Consider the following 18,003-nt stretch of genomic DNA (forward strand, 5'->3'; position numbering starts at 1 on the left):
ACTTTATTAGGTGCACTGTACTAGTACCGGATTGATCCTCTTTTGCCTTCAGAACTGCCTTAATCCTTTGTGGTATAGATTCAATGAGGTACTGTAAATATTCCTCAGAGATTTTGTTCCATATTGACATGATAGCATCACGCATTTGCTGCAGATTTGTCAGCTGCACATCCTTGATGTAAATCTTCCGTTTCCTGTTCTTAGTTGGCAGGAGTGGCGCCCAGTGTGGTCTTCTGCTGCTGTAGCCAATTGTCCTCACAATTCACTGTGTGTTCAGAGATGCTCTTCTGCACACCTCGGTTGTAACGAGTGGTTATTTGAGTTACTGTTGCCTTTCTATCAGCTGGAACCAGTCTGGCCGTTCTTTTCTGACCTTTGGTATCAACAAGGCATTTGTGCCCACAGAACTGCGGTTTACTGGATATTTCTGTTTTTCGGACCATTCTCTGTAAACCCTAGAGAAGGTTGTGTGTGAAAATCCCAGTAAATCAGCAGTTTCTGAAATACTCAGATCAGCCCATCTGGCACCAACAACCTTGCCATGTTCTCTTTTTTCCCATTCTGATGCTCGGTTTGAACTGTAGCAGATCATCTTGACCATGTCTACATGCCTAAATGCATTGAGTTGCTGCCATGTGATTGGCTGATTAGAAATTTGCATTATCGATCTGTTGGACAGGTGTACCTAATAAAGTGGCAGATGAGTGTATAAGATAATGCACTTATGGTTAAAAAACCCATAGTATTTACTGGTATTTAAGTGACATTAACACAGCTTTTTCGTGTTTAAAACTTAAAAGTGTTTTTTGTTGTTGTATAATTAAAGCTCACTACTTAAGCACTCGATTAAGGAGCTCATGTTAAAGATCATACAACCATGATTGAATGCTAGCTTAACTTCTGTTTTCTCACCACTACTGATGATGCATCAACTTTTTGTTCACCAAAAATAGCAATGTTCATCGCTCTCCTTCCACACCGGATGCAGAAAGCACTATGCTATGAAACCCATTCATTTCAATTGCTTGCACCACACAAGGGTGGATTATTAATTAAAAAAAGTGCCTCATCCACCATGTTGCCATATAAGCCAAAAAAAAAATTCTTAATGTTGCTAGAGTCATGCACCACTACCGTGCTTCTCAACCACATTACTGGAAGACCACCAACACTTCATGTTTTGGATGTCTCCTTTGTAAGTCACTTCCATTACAGCACTTTCAGTCTCTGCTAATGAGCTGATGATATGAATCAGGTGTGTTTGGTTAAGGAGGCATGGGCTGTTTCTCAATTCCAAGAACGCTGAGAATGGACTTGCATTCTCATGGAGATCGTTCTTGCCAAGAACAAACTCGGGAGACCGCCAGAACACGGAATGCTTTTTTTTTGGTTTTTGGCCAAAAATAGGAGCCTAAAAAAGGTTACGCTGCTTTGCACTGCCCAGCAGTGTTCAGAGCTGGTTTCACTCTCCCTCCAGCCCTAGACACTGGATTGTTTCTCAATTCCAAGAATGCTGAGCATGGACATACGTTCTTGTGGAGATTTTTCTTTTTTTCAAGTTATATCAGAAGAACAAACTCGGGAGATCGCCATGCTTTCACACCACATGCAGAAAACACTGTGCTATGAAACCCATTCATTTCAAGGGTGGATTATAATGCGCAGACCAAAGCTCAACGGCAGCAGTCAAAATAACTCAATATTCTGCTCAGCTCATATAACTGTATACATATCTAACTATTCATAAACCAAACATGCTCACCGCAAAAGCAAATTTACTCAAATATTATTTTCTATGTAGTATTCTTGTTCCTGCTGTTTGTTAAAGCGCTACTATGCTGTCATGGCAACTCTGATTATATTATGCATCTCAGCTTGTTCACTGTCAATAAAGTTTTACTATCAATAAAATGTTTTCAGTTTCATTATCTGGCCAGGTACATCGAAAATTTTTGGTTTGGTCCATTTCGGTGCATCCCAGCTAGCCATTGTAATTTTTTAGAATTGGTCACTGGTTACAATCACATGGTCACCCTAATCCTAACAGCATATGGGTTTTCTGTAACATTAAATGCTCATGATTTGAAATATTTTAGATAGTAAAAAATGTTTATATTTTTTATTAAGGCTTAGGTTTCAGCCATGTTTTCTTTTGGTACTCCTGAAACACATTAACCATAAGCAGTTACATGTGACTTGTGAAGTGACACTGAATAAGGCAGGCTGTAGTTTCATTGATTCATGATTAAAGTTTGAGCTCAGACTCTCAGCAATGGGACAAAGTGTGCTTAAACCAACGCAATCGCACCTTTGATCTACAACATTGACTCACAGGATGCCTCAGTAAAACTGAGCGTCCCCTATAACTACTTCAGATTTACTCTAGATGAATGGTGCTGGTGTGTTTTCAAGTGGTTGAATGCAGTCAAGTGGTGTTTAACAGGTACCTGAGAAGACGAAGCAGATGGTAGCAGGCTTGAGGAAGAAGGGCACACTCTTACTGATTGACATAGTGATACACACCGAGCCCATGACCATCATAAACAAACTGAGCAGAGCCAGCATCGCACCTGCTATATGCAAACCTATGAGAAAAACAAAGCAAGAGTCGATTTGGGTTTGACACAGAAAATACCCATCATGTTATAATATACATGAACCAGCAAACTCCCGCTGTGCTTGTTGAGCATTTAATTTCAAAACCACTGGCATTAATGGCCCTCCCTAACAGCCTGTGCTCTTCTGGGAAGGCTTTCTGATGGATGCTGGAACATGGCTGAAGGGATTTGCTTCCATTCAGACAGAAGAGCATTAGCGAGGTCAGGGACTGAATTTGGCCAGTGGGATCTGGCACACATTCAGCATTCCAGTTCATTCCATAGGTGTTCAGTGTGGTTCAATTTGGGTTATAAGCAATAAATCATTTCTTTATGTTGCTAGAGACATGCTCTACCATTTGAGACACCGGAGCTCAACTGGTTTTATAAAATGTGTGCTACACTCCAGGACATTTTTCTTTCTTTTTTTAATGCCGTGCCAGCTTCTCTGTTTATATTTATGGCAAAGTTGAGTTATTTCCAGTTGTTTCCAGTTAGTTCTGAGGTTTGAAACTTATAGAATGTTTTCAAAGTACAATGAACATTTAGGTCATGTTCACATTGAATGGAGTTAACTTGTTAATAACGGTTTGGCATCATGCCTCAATTTGTCTCAACCAATCACCTACTCCCAGAAACTTAAGGCAGACCAGTCCTCTAGCACTGTTTTTCTCGTTCTTTCGAACCCACCCTCCCTCCTTGTATTTCCTCAGTTCCCATTCACAATCGTATAACCCTCTCTTCACTCCTAGGTTGAATCAGAGGGTTCAATCACTCTATCAAATTATTACAGAGACGGTACCCCCACTCTGTGTCTCTGGGCATCATCGTAGGATGCCCGATCAACCAACCTACCTGTTCACTGTTTCTTACTTGTTTAAAATGTGATATTTTTCTCTCTGTTTTGGTCTTCCATCTACATTAAAACCATGTTTCTAGGCAAAAAAAAACATATCTTTCTGAAAATGCTCTCCAGATTGGATAGAATTTAAAACATAATTTCTGAGTGTGCAACTGTGCAAAACTGAGGCTTTTGAAAACTATGACACATTTTTGTAGGGGTGTAATGGTACATGTATTCATCCCAAACTGTCATGGCTTGGTTTATGTTTAGTTCATGTACTCCAACAATAAATACAGTCAATCTAGATGTGCAAGTCACCAGAGTTAGACAGAAAAAGATTGCAGCGCAACAATTTGGAGGCCATTCACAAAGAATGTGTCTTTGTGTGTAAAAGCACTGCATCCACCATGTTGCTGGATAAGCCAAAAGAAAGTTGTGGTAACACTTTATGACTACACACTATAATCATCTATTGAGCATTACCAAATAGTGACTAAGGTCAGGCCTACATGACTTTGTTTATTTCTGACTCAGATATAGATTTTAGGATATTTTATACATTTGAAGTGCTGTTTATCCATTATGCTGTTTTAATCGGGTCATAAACTGCCTTTATTTTTTGTTTTGTACAGTTCTCTGAGGTCTACTTACAATGTTGTCAGGGTAGTGTTTTTTCATAGCATCTTGTTGTTTTTGGAGCATTTTTATCATTTGGTTTCTGCGTTTGTCTCTCGGTGTTTACATTCACAAGTTGTCATTTTGGCAGACTGTCTTCAATATAAGCTGTTTTTAGACAATTGAGAAAGTTCTTGAGTTCTGAAACTTTCTGAAGGATTTTTTTCATTGTACAGTGACTTCTTAGGCCATGTCCAGACTAATTTGTTTTAAAAAATGTATATTTATTGCTCAGTTTTGGCCTTGTGTTCACACTGAGACAGCTTTTGAAAATGAAGATGCATTTTAAGTCATGTGACCAATTCAGCTAAAATGCTAAACTTTTTTGTACAGTACTTGTTTTGTTTGCTCTAGGTTTCACCAGCATTGTTAATACAGGTGTGCAATTATTCAACATTCAATTCTCAGAGCTGATGTTTTGGCATGTCCCCCAGTCTATATTTCCTCTTGTTTTTTTGGTAATTTATACTTCAGTGTTAATTGCAGCTATAACTCTACCTCACTGTCAGCTCATATAAAAAACCTGGTGCTCGACACATTTCCAGAATGTTTTAAAGAGCAATAAAATACCAGGCAGAAATGTTGCAACTCTGTAAACCGTCCAAGAGCTCTAAATGGTCAAATGACCACTATTTGCTGTGCATGTCAGACACTAAACTCTCATCACTGTATCTGAATTTCAACTCTTCCTCAGCGCTTGTAAAAGTGTATAATGCTTATCATTCTCAAGCCATCTGATGTCTTTCATATTACAGCTCTGCCCTTTTATGTTTGGCCAGAGGAGACTAGTCGCTTCGACTGAGTCTAGTTTCTCCCAAGATTTGTTTTCCACTTCAATCAAATTGAGGAGTCTTGTTTCCGTCTATTGGTCTTGGTTGTTTGCCACTGTTGCCTCTGGCTTGCTTGATTGGGGTCGGTGGAGCTGCTCAACTGAATCTGCTAGACCTACACCAGTATTCTACCACAACTCTAACTGATATTGCTAAAATGTTTTACCATCTGAAATATTATGGCTTTTTTTCTCTTTTCAGGTATTGTCAGTCAGACAATAGTGTGAGTTTTACTGTGGCAATTCAATCTTTATCCCTTTTAAAGTGTGAGTGGATTTGCTTTCACAGCATTAACAACACAGCATCTTCTAAACATGTTGACCACTTAACAACACTTGACAACACTTTTTAGCTAAAGTGATTCAGGGTCAAAACAGACATTGTACGTGGGCATCCATCGACTGTACTGAAATTATATCAATTTGTTGCAAACCTACATAGGTTGGTGCAAGAGGTAAGGCTATGTGTAGCCAAAAACAAGATTTTCCTGTGTTTTAGTAAGGTTTCATGCTTACCCATCAACATTTTTTTTAAATAATCTGTGTTTACACAATCTGAGAAAATGTCCAAAAACAATTCTTTACATTTTACCAGGCGTATGCAGGCCCAAAACCATGGGGGCTCAGGTGGTTCAGAAAACCTGCCTCTCACTGACAAAGGTCCAGAATTTGTCCCATAATGAGATCATTTGTCGTATTTTCACTGCTATGCCATCATAAATAGTGAAAATAACCCATCGGAAAAGGTTTTAAGACCAAGTGGAATCCTCTATTGGGTGTCGCTTCGGTGTGACTTCAGCTAATCAGTTTTGGCCAATGCAAACATCCAGAGCCCACCATCCAGCTGTGCAGTTGAACACACGATCTGACTTTCGCTACTCTATTGTTTTAAATAGATAACAAAAAAACATTTTACAAGTAACTTTTATTCTAATTATTTTAATATTTTTTTATTGAAATGGCAAAATTCTGACTGAAGAAAGTTGAAAGTGCAGGCTTGAATGTGTAGTGTTATTTACCTAATAAATAATGGTAGGCTACAGTTTTAAATTTAAAACTTTCACACACTCTTATTTAAAAAAAACATTTTTCTAATTATATATGATGTAATAAATTTGTATTTTAACAATAAATATTTCTTTATTCTAAATCTTTAGGAAATTGTTGGTACATCAAAAACCACCCGACAAGTCAATTCAGCTAAAAGTAGTGCTGAAAAATTCACTAAAATTCAATATTTAAATCTCATAATTAAATCGAAAATGAGACGAATTTCTGCAAAAACGTTCACCTTTCAAGAAAAAAAAAAACCTTTTTCACCAGGCTGGCTACAGGCCTGGCATTATACATATTTGGCACGATGACCTTGCTAGTAAACAGTGCCTGTAAAGAAGTGATAAGAAGGAAAAGTAGAATTTGTTGTGTGTCTAGGATTAGTCTCCGTTTTTGGTTGCAATGTGAATATCCACTATGGACAACACCACCACCACATACTATGCCATTGTTGTGTGTTTATTCATGCTTGTACTTTCCTAAACACATACAATGCATGACGTCATCATTTTAATACGCTCTCATTTTCAGGTGTTTACATTGACACTACTGTGACAGTGTATTCAAAAACTTCCACTTTGTACATTTTTAAAATTTATGCATTTGCAGTCCAGGCAAAATGCATAAAAATGCACATTTTTGTCTGAAAATATTTTCATGTAAATAGCCAATAACACTGTAGTCTCTCACTGCAAAAAATGCTTTTCTTACTAAGATTTTTTTGTCTTGTTTTTAGTCCAAATATCTCACAATTCTTAAATCATGAAGCATTTCCTAGACAAGCAAAACATATTGGGCTCTATTTAAATGATCTAGGCACAAAGTCTAAAGTTCACGGCACAAAAGCATTAAGGGCGTGTCTGAATCATACCTGTCAACCCTCCCGTTTTTCCTTGGATTCTCCCGTCTTTTACAGTTCTATCCCGCTATTATCCCATGAAGGTATTTTCCCGTATTTCTCCTCTATTTTCATTCTTTCTCTGAAGGGTGGCAAATAAACATTGAAGAGCCAATCCTTCCTATACGCAACCCATACCGCCGAACTACCAGGGGCCGCCCTTGCTCTTAAATGTGAGTCTGTTTTGTGCCTTCGCTTTGTTTAGGTATGAAAATACTTTGAATTAAATATAATATAAAATGGCGGGATTCCCTTCCTTTTCATTACAGGTGCTGTCTCCCTTCATATGCAGTCCTCAAAACAGTCAGTAGCAGTGCTTGACTGTCAGCTGACGCGCTCCATAGTGATAGACACTGTTTCCCAAATAGATTCTGTACACGTGATTTGAAGCGGAGTGAAAGTCTGGGTTTTGGGTGCGTGTTTGAACAGACATATACAAATAATTAAAAATAATAACATCTAAAGATGTCGATCTTGGTGGCGTTTTTTCAAACACAACTAATTTCGTCCTAAATGAGCATAAAAATTCAGGAAATCAATCGAATGCTTTCATTATAACGTTAGATGTGTGCATTTTTAAAGTGACACCTCTTTTATTTAATGTAATCAAATGAAATAAAAGCTAAATAAGAGAAAAAATAAGAGACTCATTCGTTGCTCTTTAATCAGAATGTGTAAGTTATACAGTGAAGAAACGGCTAATGAGATTTGATAGCTTAATTCTATTTCATTAAAATAGCTATTTATTTTAATAAGCTGAACTGTTTGCTAATGTATTTGCTGCTAATGTATAATTTTTTTTCTTTTGTAAATAATAATAATAATAAAACATATTACTGACAATTTAACTGTTTATTTACAATCAAACATCTCCAAATGAACATATTTAGTAATTTAGGGATTTTTTTAAAGGGCGTCGGGGGGTGGTGGAGATCCCTTATTATGGTGGACATATCCCTTATTTTCACATCCCAATGTTGACAGGTATGGTCTGAATCAACTTTTGCTATTTTAGGGATGGAAAATTATGCTTTGTGCCGTGGCGCATGGTCTAACAAGGTTGTGCTTATTTTTGAGCATAATGTGCATTAAACCAATCATCTCATCTCCCATTCCCATTAAGAGTCAGTTGCATCACGCCGTGGTGCATTTGCTATTTACATGGCAGACCTTGTAAGTGAAAAAAACTGAATGCTTCACTGGCAAGAAAAGAGTTAAACAAACCATCGGCAGCACAAGGATAAAGAACGAGTATCCTCTATTCAGCCACTTTACTTTCTCTTTACTTTACTTTTACACTTTAATTTATTTTTTTCTTTCGTAAATAAGGAAACGGGGTTGTACGCACTCCACTGAAGACATTCATTATCCTACATATTTAATTTTGTTTGTTAAGCGCAAAGATTTGTTTCAAAACTATTTCTAAATTCAGTTCTAATTTCCAGCAAACGAATAAATGAACAATAATAACGAAGTGTGGTCAAAAAAACATTATATCCAAAACACACGTCCTATTCTTATGCCCCATATGGTGATGCATACATCTCCAAAACCTGACAGGACAAATCTAAACTTGTTTTTAATTAAAACAAATATAAATATGCATATAATAAATAATACTGCTAATAATAATAACATTATGCAAAAGCAAATTGTCATGAATAAACTAAAAAAAGCCCCCCCAAGATGAGGCATGGACGCAGTGGTTTATATATTTATGTAGAAAATAATAATTTTGTAATATTTTAATCCTTTGTTTATTGCTGTACATCATGTGTGTATTAAGTGTAAGTGTTTAAGGCACACAACTAATGCGTTCTGTGCTGGACTTTAGACCAGCGTTCAGTTGGTCAATGGCGTGGTCTATTTTAGTTTCTCAAAATGGCAACACGCCAACATTGCACTTTAACATGCCTCCTTTCTAGACCTGCACACCCTTGAGTCCACAAAGTGGCACTAACGGATTTGCTATTTAAACAACAAATTAGGATTGCATTGGTCTGAAAATAAATCGTGCCAAACACTTCTTGCGCTTTATATCGCTGGGTGTATGATAGGGCCCATTGTCTTGTTTTAAGAAATAATATGCCAAAATTAAGTGATTTTTCCCTTAAAACAAGCTCAATTATCTGTCAATAGCATAAGCAAAATAATCTTGTTTTTCCTTTTGAGATAAGATTATTTTGTTTACCCCCTTGGCAGATTATTTAGCTTGTTTTAGCAAAAAAATTACTTAGTTTTGACATATTATTAATTTTAAAAAGACTATATGTTTTGCTTGTCTAGAAAATGCTTCTTAATCTAAGAATTGTTAGATATTTAAACTAGAAACAGCAGTAAGAAAACCATTTTTTGCAGTGCTGTCATCACTTTATTCATTCATTCATTTTCTTTATTAATCAGGGGTCGTCACAGCGGAATGAACCGCCAACTTATTCAGCATATGTTTTACGCAGCGGATGCCCTTCCAGCCGCAACCCATCTCTGGGAAACATCCATACACACCCATTCACACTTATACACTACGGACAATTTAGCTTACCCAATTCACCTATACTGCATGTCTTTTGACTGTGGGGGAAACCGGAGCACCCGGAGGAAACCCACACGAACGCAGGGAGAACATGCAAACTCCACACAGAAGCGCCAATTGACCCAGCCGCGGCTCGAACCAGCTACCTTCTTGCTGTGAGGCGACAGCACTACCTACTCCGCCTCTGCGTCGCCTGTCATCACTTTAGAACGAGTGATTTCTTTTGAGAGACATAATAGATCTACTTTAAATGCCCTATAGCAAAACTTATCAGAATGGTCTATGTACATACATTTGGATGTCCTGTGTGTTTTGATTGGTATTCAATTATTATTCAGTTGTGACCTAAAATATGAACCGAACAAGAAAGCTCAAGTATGGTCAAATTCCTGTTCACCTCTTTAAGACAGAGTAGGGGGAGGAGACAGAGACACATGACTGGTTTTCAATGAGAGAAACAGCGTGGAAGGAGCCGGAATGAATAGATGGAAAAGAAAAGAGGGCAGAGCGTACAGGAGGAACTTACTTTTTTGTGTGGTTTTCTTAAATATGACAGCATTCTCGCCAGAAGTGTAGAATTTGAAGTATGTGCAGTTGGATTCTGAAATGAGACAATGAGGGAGAAAGGTGAAGAATAAAGATCAGTCAGAGAAACAGAAAAAGGCACTTGAGCGCTGGCTTATAAGCCCTGCGAGGGTCATTGTGTATTAATGTGTGGAGGACACAGAGCAGCCCTCTCACATATGGCAGTGAAAGAACAAGAGAGACAGAGAGAGTGAGGCAGATGGAGAGGGAGGGAAGCAGAGAGAGGCAGATGGAAAGAGAAGAAGAAGGGCAGAACGAGGCAGACAGACTCAGGTTAACATAAAATCCACATTCGCTTCCTCTTGTCCACTGCTGCTTGTCTGCCGTCGTCTTATATTGCAGGATTTTTCACTCATGTACTCTATATTTAGACCTGCAACCGGGCAGCAGTCAGAGTTTATCCATCCATGCACAATATGACTGACCTTTCTGCAATAACAGTGACCTGCTGCACACTTGTCTTCTTTCCAGAATGCACCCTCAAAAAGCCATCTGTGCTCATTATGCATTCTTATATAGTCATATTACTGCCCTTAATTTAATTTTAAAATGTAAAGTCGCCTCACAGCAAGAATGTCGCTGGTTTGAGCCTCGGCTGGGTCAGTTAGCTGTGTGGAGTTTGAATGTTCTCCTTGTGGGTTTCCTCCGGGTGCTCCGGTTTACCCCACAAGTCCAAAGTCATGTGGTATAGGTGAATTGCGTAGGCTAAACTGTCCGTAGTGTATGTGTGTGAATGAGTGTGTATGAATGTTTCACAGTTTGGGTTGCAGCTGGAAGGGCTAAACTGTCCGTAGTGTATGTGTGTGAATGAGTGTGTATGAACGTTTCACAGTTTGGGTTGCAGCTGGAAGGGCATCTGCTGCATAAAAAAAAAAAAAAAAGGCTGGCCAAGTTGGCGGTTCATTCTGCTGTGGCGACCCCAGACTAGGCCGAAAAGAAAATGAAAGAATGAATGTAATAGATGATATATCAAAATAAGTTTTATTTTATTTTTTGCTTGATCATAGAATGTATTATTGATTTGCTTTGTAGATTTATTTGTTAGTTCAAAGGATTCTTTTTTCATATTAGTAGTAGTTTAAGCCATAATTATTATTTTTATTATTATTATTATTAGTAGTAGTAGTAGTAGTAATAGTAGTAGTAGTAGTAGTAGTAGTATTGTTATTGTTATTGTTATTGTTATTATTATTAATAATAATAATAATAATAATAATAATAATAATAATAATAATAATAATAATAATAGCTATATATCAGTATAGCTTTTATTAATCTTAATATAATTTAATTATATTTACAAAATAAGCAAAAATGTTTCCTTCACTGTAAAAAATGCAGGGTTACAAAGAATTCCTTCATGTTGTCTCAACACAAAACAATTAAGTTAATTTATTTGCTTTTAAAAATTTAAGTTGATTGAACATAAAACAAAAAAAAAATTTATGAATTTTTTTCCAACAAAAAAAAACCTCAATAATTGTGTTGATTCAGCTCAATATAAATAAGTTTTAACAAGGAAAAAAGTTTTTTTTTTTTTTTGAGTATTGGCAAATAGTTGAGCACACATTTCACCAAATATAAGATCCTGTAAACATGGTACCTTTTTTATTATTTTCTGCACTAAATGACAACATTTGTAATTTGGAAAAAATGTCACCAGTAATTTACAGGCTGAAACAAACAAAGTATTGTAAATTCAGTGAAACTGAGAATCTTCAAATACAATCGATTTGTGTTGAGACAACATGAAGGAATTAATTTAGCTTACTCTTTTTTTTACAAATTTAAATGGACTGAACATAAAACAATTTGTCCCCCCAGCAGCAAACATCCTTTTTGAGTGTACTACATACTTAATTGTTGTTTCAGTTGGTATTTTTCATTATTTTTAATAATATTTAATTCAGTTTAATAACATTTAATTCAGTAATGGTTTAAAATGTTAAAGCTTTATTCTTTATTTCTTAAAGGTGCTGTAGGTGATTGTCTTCAGAATTTTTTTTTGTTGTGCTGGTTGAAAGTCTGTTCACATTCCAATAGTAATGATTAAAGTAAATGATCTAAATGTATTTATGTGTATTTTTATACTCTAGGTAAGGCATAAGACAAAAAAAAATTTCATCCAATTAAAATTTGCCGGGTCGATAATTCCCGTAATTCTGATAAGTAGCCCAAACTGTCTGTCAACAAATGTAGATTTGAACAACTGCGCACCCGTTTACTCAGATCCGTCGTTGCGCGTTCACAAGGGCCGCAGTCACTTGGACACGAGTGACAGCAGTAAAAACAAATGCTGAATCAAAACTTATTAAAATCCTGAATCAATATTGGAGTTACTTTTGCACGCTGGAGGAAGGATGACACCATGGCTGAAGTATTTCTTTTAGACAGGTAATGTTCACTTTTAAAACTATTTTAGTCACACAAAGCTGATGTAGATTGTGTTGTTTTAGTTATATGCACAGAAATGTTGTTCAGCCACTGAAACATTCCGGTGAACGATTGATGTGACTATTTTCAATTTCATAAGGACCCTTTTACAGCATCAATAATATAGATTTTTATTTAATTTAACAATAAAACAGAAGTAAATGGCGCTATTCCGCCTAGCCTGCTTAACTGACGTAGACTTGGTTTTATATTCACATTGGTTAATTTTTGAACAATGAAAACCTGTGATGCACTCCCTGTATTGTTTATCATGCTAGTTTGAATATTTGGTCTGAATTAGCATATAAGTATGGTTTAGTAATAAGTGTAATTCCTGCAGCCCGCTGGCCAATCGAGTGATGACAAGTTTTGCTAGCTAACTACACAACTGAATATGTGCTAGATATAATACAGTTTTTTGTTCACAATTGTAGTATTATAAAGTACTGCAAAGTTTTCTAACTGGCGATTGACATGATCTAGTGGGTCTCTGTCATCTTTAATGTGCGCGTTTGCGATTTCAGGAGGCGTGGCTTTGGACGACAGGGGAGGGATTTTATTTGAATGATATGCTAAACGGTTAACATTTAGACAGATCACCAACTGCACCTTTAGGCATATTAATTTAGTTTACTATACTCTTAATATGAGCACTCTCTGTTTGGAGATTAACACATTTTAATAATTGTTGAAGAGAACATTGAATTTATATAATTGTATTTATTTTATTATTGTATTTCGATAAATAGAGTTTATTATAGCCTTACATAATGTTTCTTCAGAAGTCAATATATTGTTTGTTTGTTTTGTTTTTGTTTTTTTGCAGAACCCAATCTCACATTCCGTCATTATTATTTATTCATTAATTTATTCATTTTCTTTTCAGCTTAGTCCCTTTATTAATCAGGGGTTGTCACATCTGAATGAACCGTCAACTTATCCAGCATACGCTTTACGCAGCGGACCAGCTGCAACCCATCACTGTGAAACACCCACACACTCTTGCATTCACACACATCCAGTGCAGACAATTTATTTAATTTACCTATACCACATGTTTTTGAACTGTGGGGGAAACCGGAGCACACGGAGGAAACCCACGCGAACACAGGGAGAACATGCAAACTTCACACAGAAATGCCAACTGACCCAGCCGGGGCTCGAACCAACGATCTTCTTGCTGTGAGGTGATCGTGCTACTCACTGTGCCACTGTCTACACTGTAAGAAAAATCTGTAATTTTACTGTTTATTTCCGGCAGCTGGGGTGCCAGAAATAAACCGTAAAATAAAAGTTGTTAAATTACAAGAAATTTACTGTAAAATAAGAGATTGAATTACAGAAATTTACCAGAAATTTTAATTTAATTCTGTAATTTAATGTCCATTATTTTACTGTAAATTTCTGTAATTTAACAGCCGTTATTTTACGGTTTAATTCCGGCACCCCAGCTTATTTTTTTACAGTGGATATTATTTTTTAGGTTAATTTGATATTTTTCAATTAAATTTTTTATATTTAATTTAATTATTCTTTTCAATATTTCACCAAAAGAGAAATACAACTTTTTATAAAAAGCTGAAGTTTACCATTAAAAATGTAAAATGGTATGGAAATTTCTTTGTTTACATGCCCAATATTATGTACATGTAATGTACGTGAATCAAAGGTCAAAGAACATGATTAAATGTTGGGTTCTGGTTAGTGTTTTTTTATTACTATTAATTATTCAATTCAATTTAATTCACCTTTATTTGTATAGCGCTTATACAATGTAGATTGTGTCAAAGCAACTTCACATAAAAGGTCATAGTAAATAGTAAATAGGAACAGTGTAGTTCAGTTTGTAGTGTTTAAGTTCAGTTCAGTTTAGCTCAGTTCAGTGTGGTTTAATAATCACTACTGAGAGTCCAAATATTGAAGAGCAAATCCAACGATGCGCAGCTCTATAGATCCTGAACCATGCAAGCCAGAGGCGACAGCGGAGAGGGAAAAAACTTCACTAATGGAATTATATATCAACACAAATTAAAAACAATGTAAATATAAATATTTGCGCTAATATGGATTAAAACTGGCAAAGTAAGCTAATCAAAATCCAACATTTCAGCATCAAACTACTGAGAAATTATAGTTATAGTCATTTAAATGTTCCATGCACAAACCAAACTAGTTGTCTTTTCCGTGAATGTGCCAAATCTTTAACACTTGGCCCAGGAAAAGAGCAAAGAAAGTTGCTGTTCTGCGTTCTCAGCTAAATGGGTGTCGTGTTGTGATCTGTTATGACAGGTTCAAGTAGAGAGTGGAACTGTTCCTTAACAGAGCTGGCAGTCGAAGCGATGGCACCGTTACAAGAGACATCATCCGAGTCCTCTGGGCCCTACAAACCCAGGCAAATGAAACGCCCTGGCTCTCCGTTTATGCGTGTTGTTATATGAGAGGTGAGATAAATATCACAAACCAGAACACGATAAACTAAGCTCTTACTGCGTTTGAGAAAGTCAGCCGTCATTAATAATATCACAGTTTGACTGTGTGTGTGAACCGACTGCTGCTGTGCGTCTTTAAAAAATAATTAGGCGTGATCTGCTCCTCCTGCTAACCCAGATACATACATATACATACACTGTTTAATGTGCTCACAAGACAGAAGTGAATTGCGAGATTAAAACCGCAACAATCTAAATGTGTAGGCAACGTCAACACACTAGATTTCTTTATTGTTCCTTATTATTTGCTATTTGTACAGCGAGTTTGCTCAAGAAGCAAAATGAGCAAAGTGCATTATGCAGTGTGAAATGTTTAAGACAGCATTGTACTACATTGTTGTCCATGATCCCATCCTTTTGCATGTTTAATTTATGAAGAGTCGTCTAATTATCATATCTTGGAAATAAATACAGTTGCCTTGTTTAAAATTCCTACTTCGTCTCCTGGTCTCTCTCAATACACTCACACACCCATACAAACATTCATTTATTCATTAATTTTCCTTTGGCCTAGTTCCTTATTTATCAGGGGTTGCCACAGTGGAATGAACAGCCAACTAGTGCAGCATATGTTTTTCCAGCCGCAACCTAGCACTGGGAAACACCTATACACTCCTTCATTCACGCACACACTCATATAGTACAGCTAATTTAGTTCATAGCTAATTTAGTTCTCCATTTAGTTATCCAATTCACTTATAGCACATGTCTTTGGGCTGTGGGGGCAACCGGAGAAAACCATGAGGAGAACATGCAAACTCCACACAGAAATGCCAACTGGTCCAGCCAGGACTCAAACCAGTGACCTTCTTGCTGTGAGGCGACAGTGCTAACCACTGAGCCACCCTGCCACCCCAATACAACCATGGTACACACAAAAGCACAGAAATGCCTCTCATGTGAATTTATCAATACCTTTCTTTAATGACATTGCTGTTTTTGAACCAACTAAACTTCCCCCATTAGTAGAGAGACTGCTGTCAAACAGTGTTAGGGCGCACTCACACTAGGCTATAAAATAATACAAAACTATATAACTAATGCAATGTCCGTTGTGCTGACCAAGAGCGCTTCTCTTCCTGTTAAAACTGAACAGTCGCATCATCGATGACGTAATCGTGCTTCAACTCAGAAGGTAAAGATACAGTGTAAGTGCAGGTTGTCGAGGGAGAGGGGAGGGGGACAAGCATGCTTTGGCACAGTTTAATGCAACTGTACCTAGTGTGAGTACGCCCTTAAAGTTCAGACACACACACGCAAGCACGCACACACAAAAAACTGAAAAAAGGTGTCTAAAGGTATTGCATGGGGCTTCTTATTTAAGAACATGGCTATTAAATATAAAAACTTTACTTTTCCTATGAGCCCCCATAGTGTTGGTCCCTCCTGTGCCACCCCATAAAAACAAATAATAGAATTGCCCCTTCAAACAGGTAACTGGTAGACATTAGAGTATTTCTATAGTCGTAATAATATATGAAAGTCAGTAATATGATGGCTACTGGTTTCCAACATGCTTCAAAATATCTTCTTTTGTGTTCAACACCACAACTCCAATAGGTTTGGAACAAGTACATTTAGATTTTTGGGTGAATCGAATTTAGATTTTTGGGTGTACTGTCTCTTTAAGACACACACTTGTCATTCAAACACTTACTCACTCAATCAGAAAATGGTGACACTTGTCTGACACTTTCTGCTTCTCATAGTGACCTTCAAAAAATCCCTGAGTTAGATTAGATCAGTGGTGTAAAGTGGTGTGAGTAGTTTTTCTCATGAATTGTACTTTACTAGGTAGGTTTAAAAAGGTGTACTTTTACTTGAGTATATTTTTGTGCTCTATTTATACTTTTTCAACCTGCAGTCACTACTTTCTTATTTCTTTCTTGTCCACAGGGATTGGCTAAGTTGACGCTGAGGCAAATTTTTCCAGAATAAACATAAATTCATATCTGCCAACACTCAGATATGAATTTTTCCTGGGAGTCTCCCGTATTTCAGACCAATCTACCGCAACCCTCCCGTTTTGTTATTTCAACCAGAAACTCCTGTAATTTCACCCCCCACACCCTCCCTTTTTGGTCTGTAACACCCCCGGGTCGCCAACTTTGGTACAGTATTCGATCGTAGTGGCCGACCAATACCCGGTGCTAAATACAGTTACAAACACCACAGTACAGTTACTTTCCTATCCCGGTTCAGTTTTATTCAGAGACCTCACACCCGAACACCCTCTCCCTCCGGTCTACCGGATTTTCTGAGACAAATGTTGGCAGGTGTGCATGTCATTAGTAAATCTGCCCATTCCCACTTTGATGGCAAACATCACAGTCACATGCCATCAGTGCTATCTCAATAGGACAAAATTTTATCATGAACCATCATGCACTCCTTCAAGTCAGATGCTAATCAGTCAGCACCAACACAGCATTAGACTGAACAAAACATGCCTCTTTCAAATAATTGCGTTAGTCTGTATTTCAACGGCTTAAGGTTCCATTGCAAGCTCTAAAATTATGTTCGGGAATTTGGGAATGTTTGAGGTTGGGACAAAATGCACAAAAAAGTTAGTCCAAGTTAACCATAATATAAGGAAAAAAAATAAATAAATAAATTACTACTAAAATATATATATATTTTTTTTTCAAATAATTCAGCAGCCCATCATTAAGTAAACCACATAAATATGATATATGAATCCACATAAGACACTCTTAAATTGCAACCAGTTTATTTATTATTAATTAAATAGTGAGTCAAGTCAAGATACCAATTGTCTAGTTCAAAGTCTAAAAACAAAAACACATCCTCAGTCAGAACAGACCTTATTCCTTCAGTGGTTAAAAATATTATAAAGCCATGAGAATATTTTTGTGTGCACATAAAACAAATATTCTGAACCACTGAAGGCATATGGTCTTTTCTGAGGATGTGTTATTGTTATTATGAGGATGTGTTATAAGTATTTGGTTTGGTATTATGTGCTCTTTATGCCTGTCACAGGAAGACACATACAGTCTACCTTGGATATACCTGTGCAGTTTTAAAGAGAGGGAGTCTCGCACAG

At 36.8% G+C, this 18,003-nt stretch overlaps 1 protein-coding gene across 1 annotated transcript in view; it reads right to left on the reverse strand.

Moving 5' to 3' along the window:
- cacng6b (calcium channel, voltage-dependent, gamma subunit 6b) overlaps window positions 1-18,003 on the reverse strand; it is a 38,300-nt gene that overhangs the window by 10,232 nt on the left and 10,065 nt on the right. The window contains exons 3-4 of the mRNA XM_056474774.1: window positions 9,956-10,030; window positions 2,448-2,585 (exon numbers count right to left, since the gene is read on the reverse strand). Coding sequence (XP_056330749.1) covers window positions 2,448-2,585; window positions 9,956-10,030 — 213 coding nt within the window. The remainder of the gene's footprint in view (window positions 1-2,447; window positions 2,586-9,955; window positions 10,031-18,003) is intronic.

Source organism: Danio aesculapii, chromosome 16 (genome assembly GCF_903798145.1).
Source record: "Danio aesculapii chromosome 16, fDanAes4.1, whole genome shotgun sequence".
Lineage (NCBI taxonomy): Eukaryota > Metazoa > Chordata > Actinopteri > Cypriniformes > Danionidae > Danio > Danio aesculapii.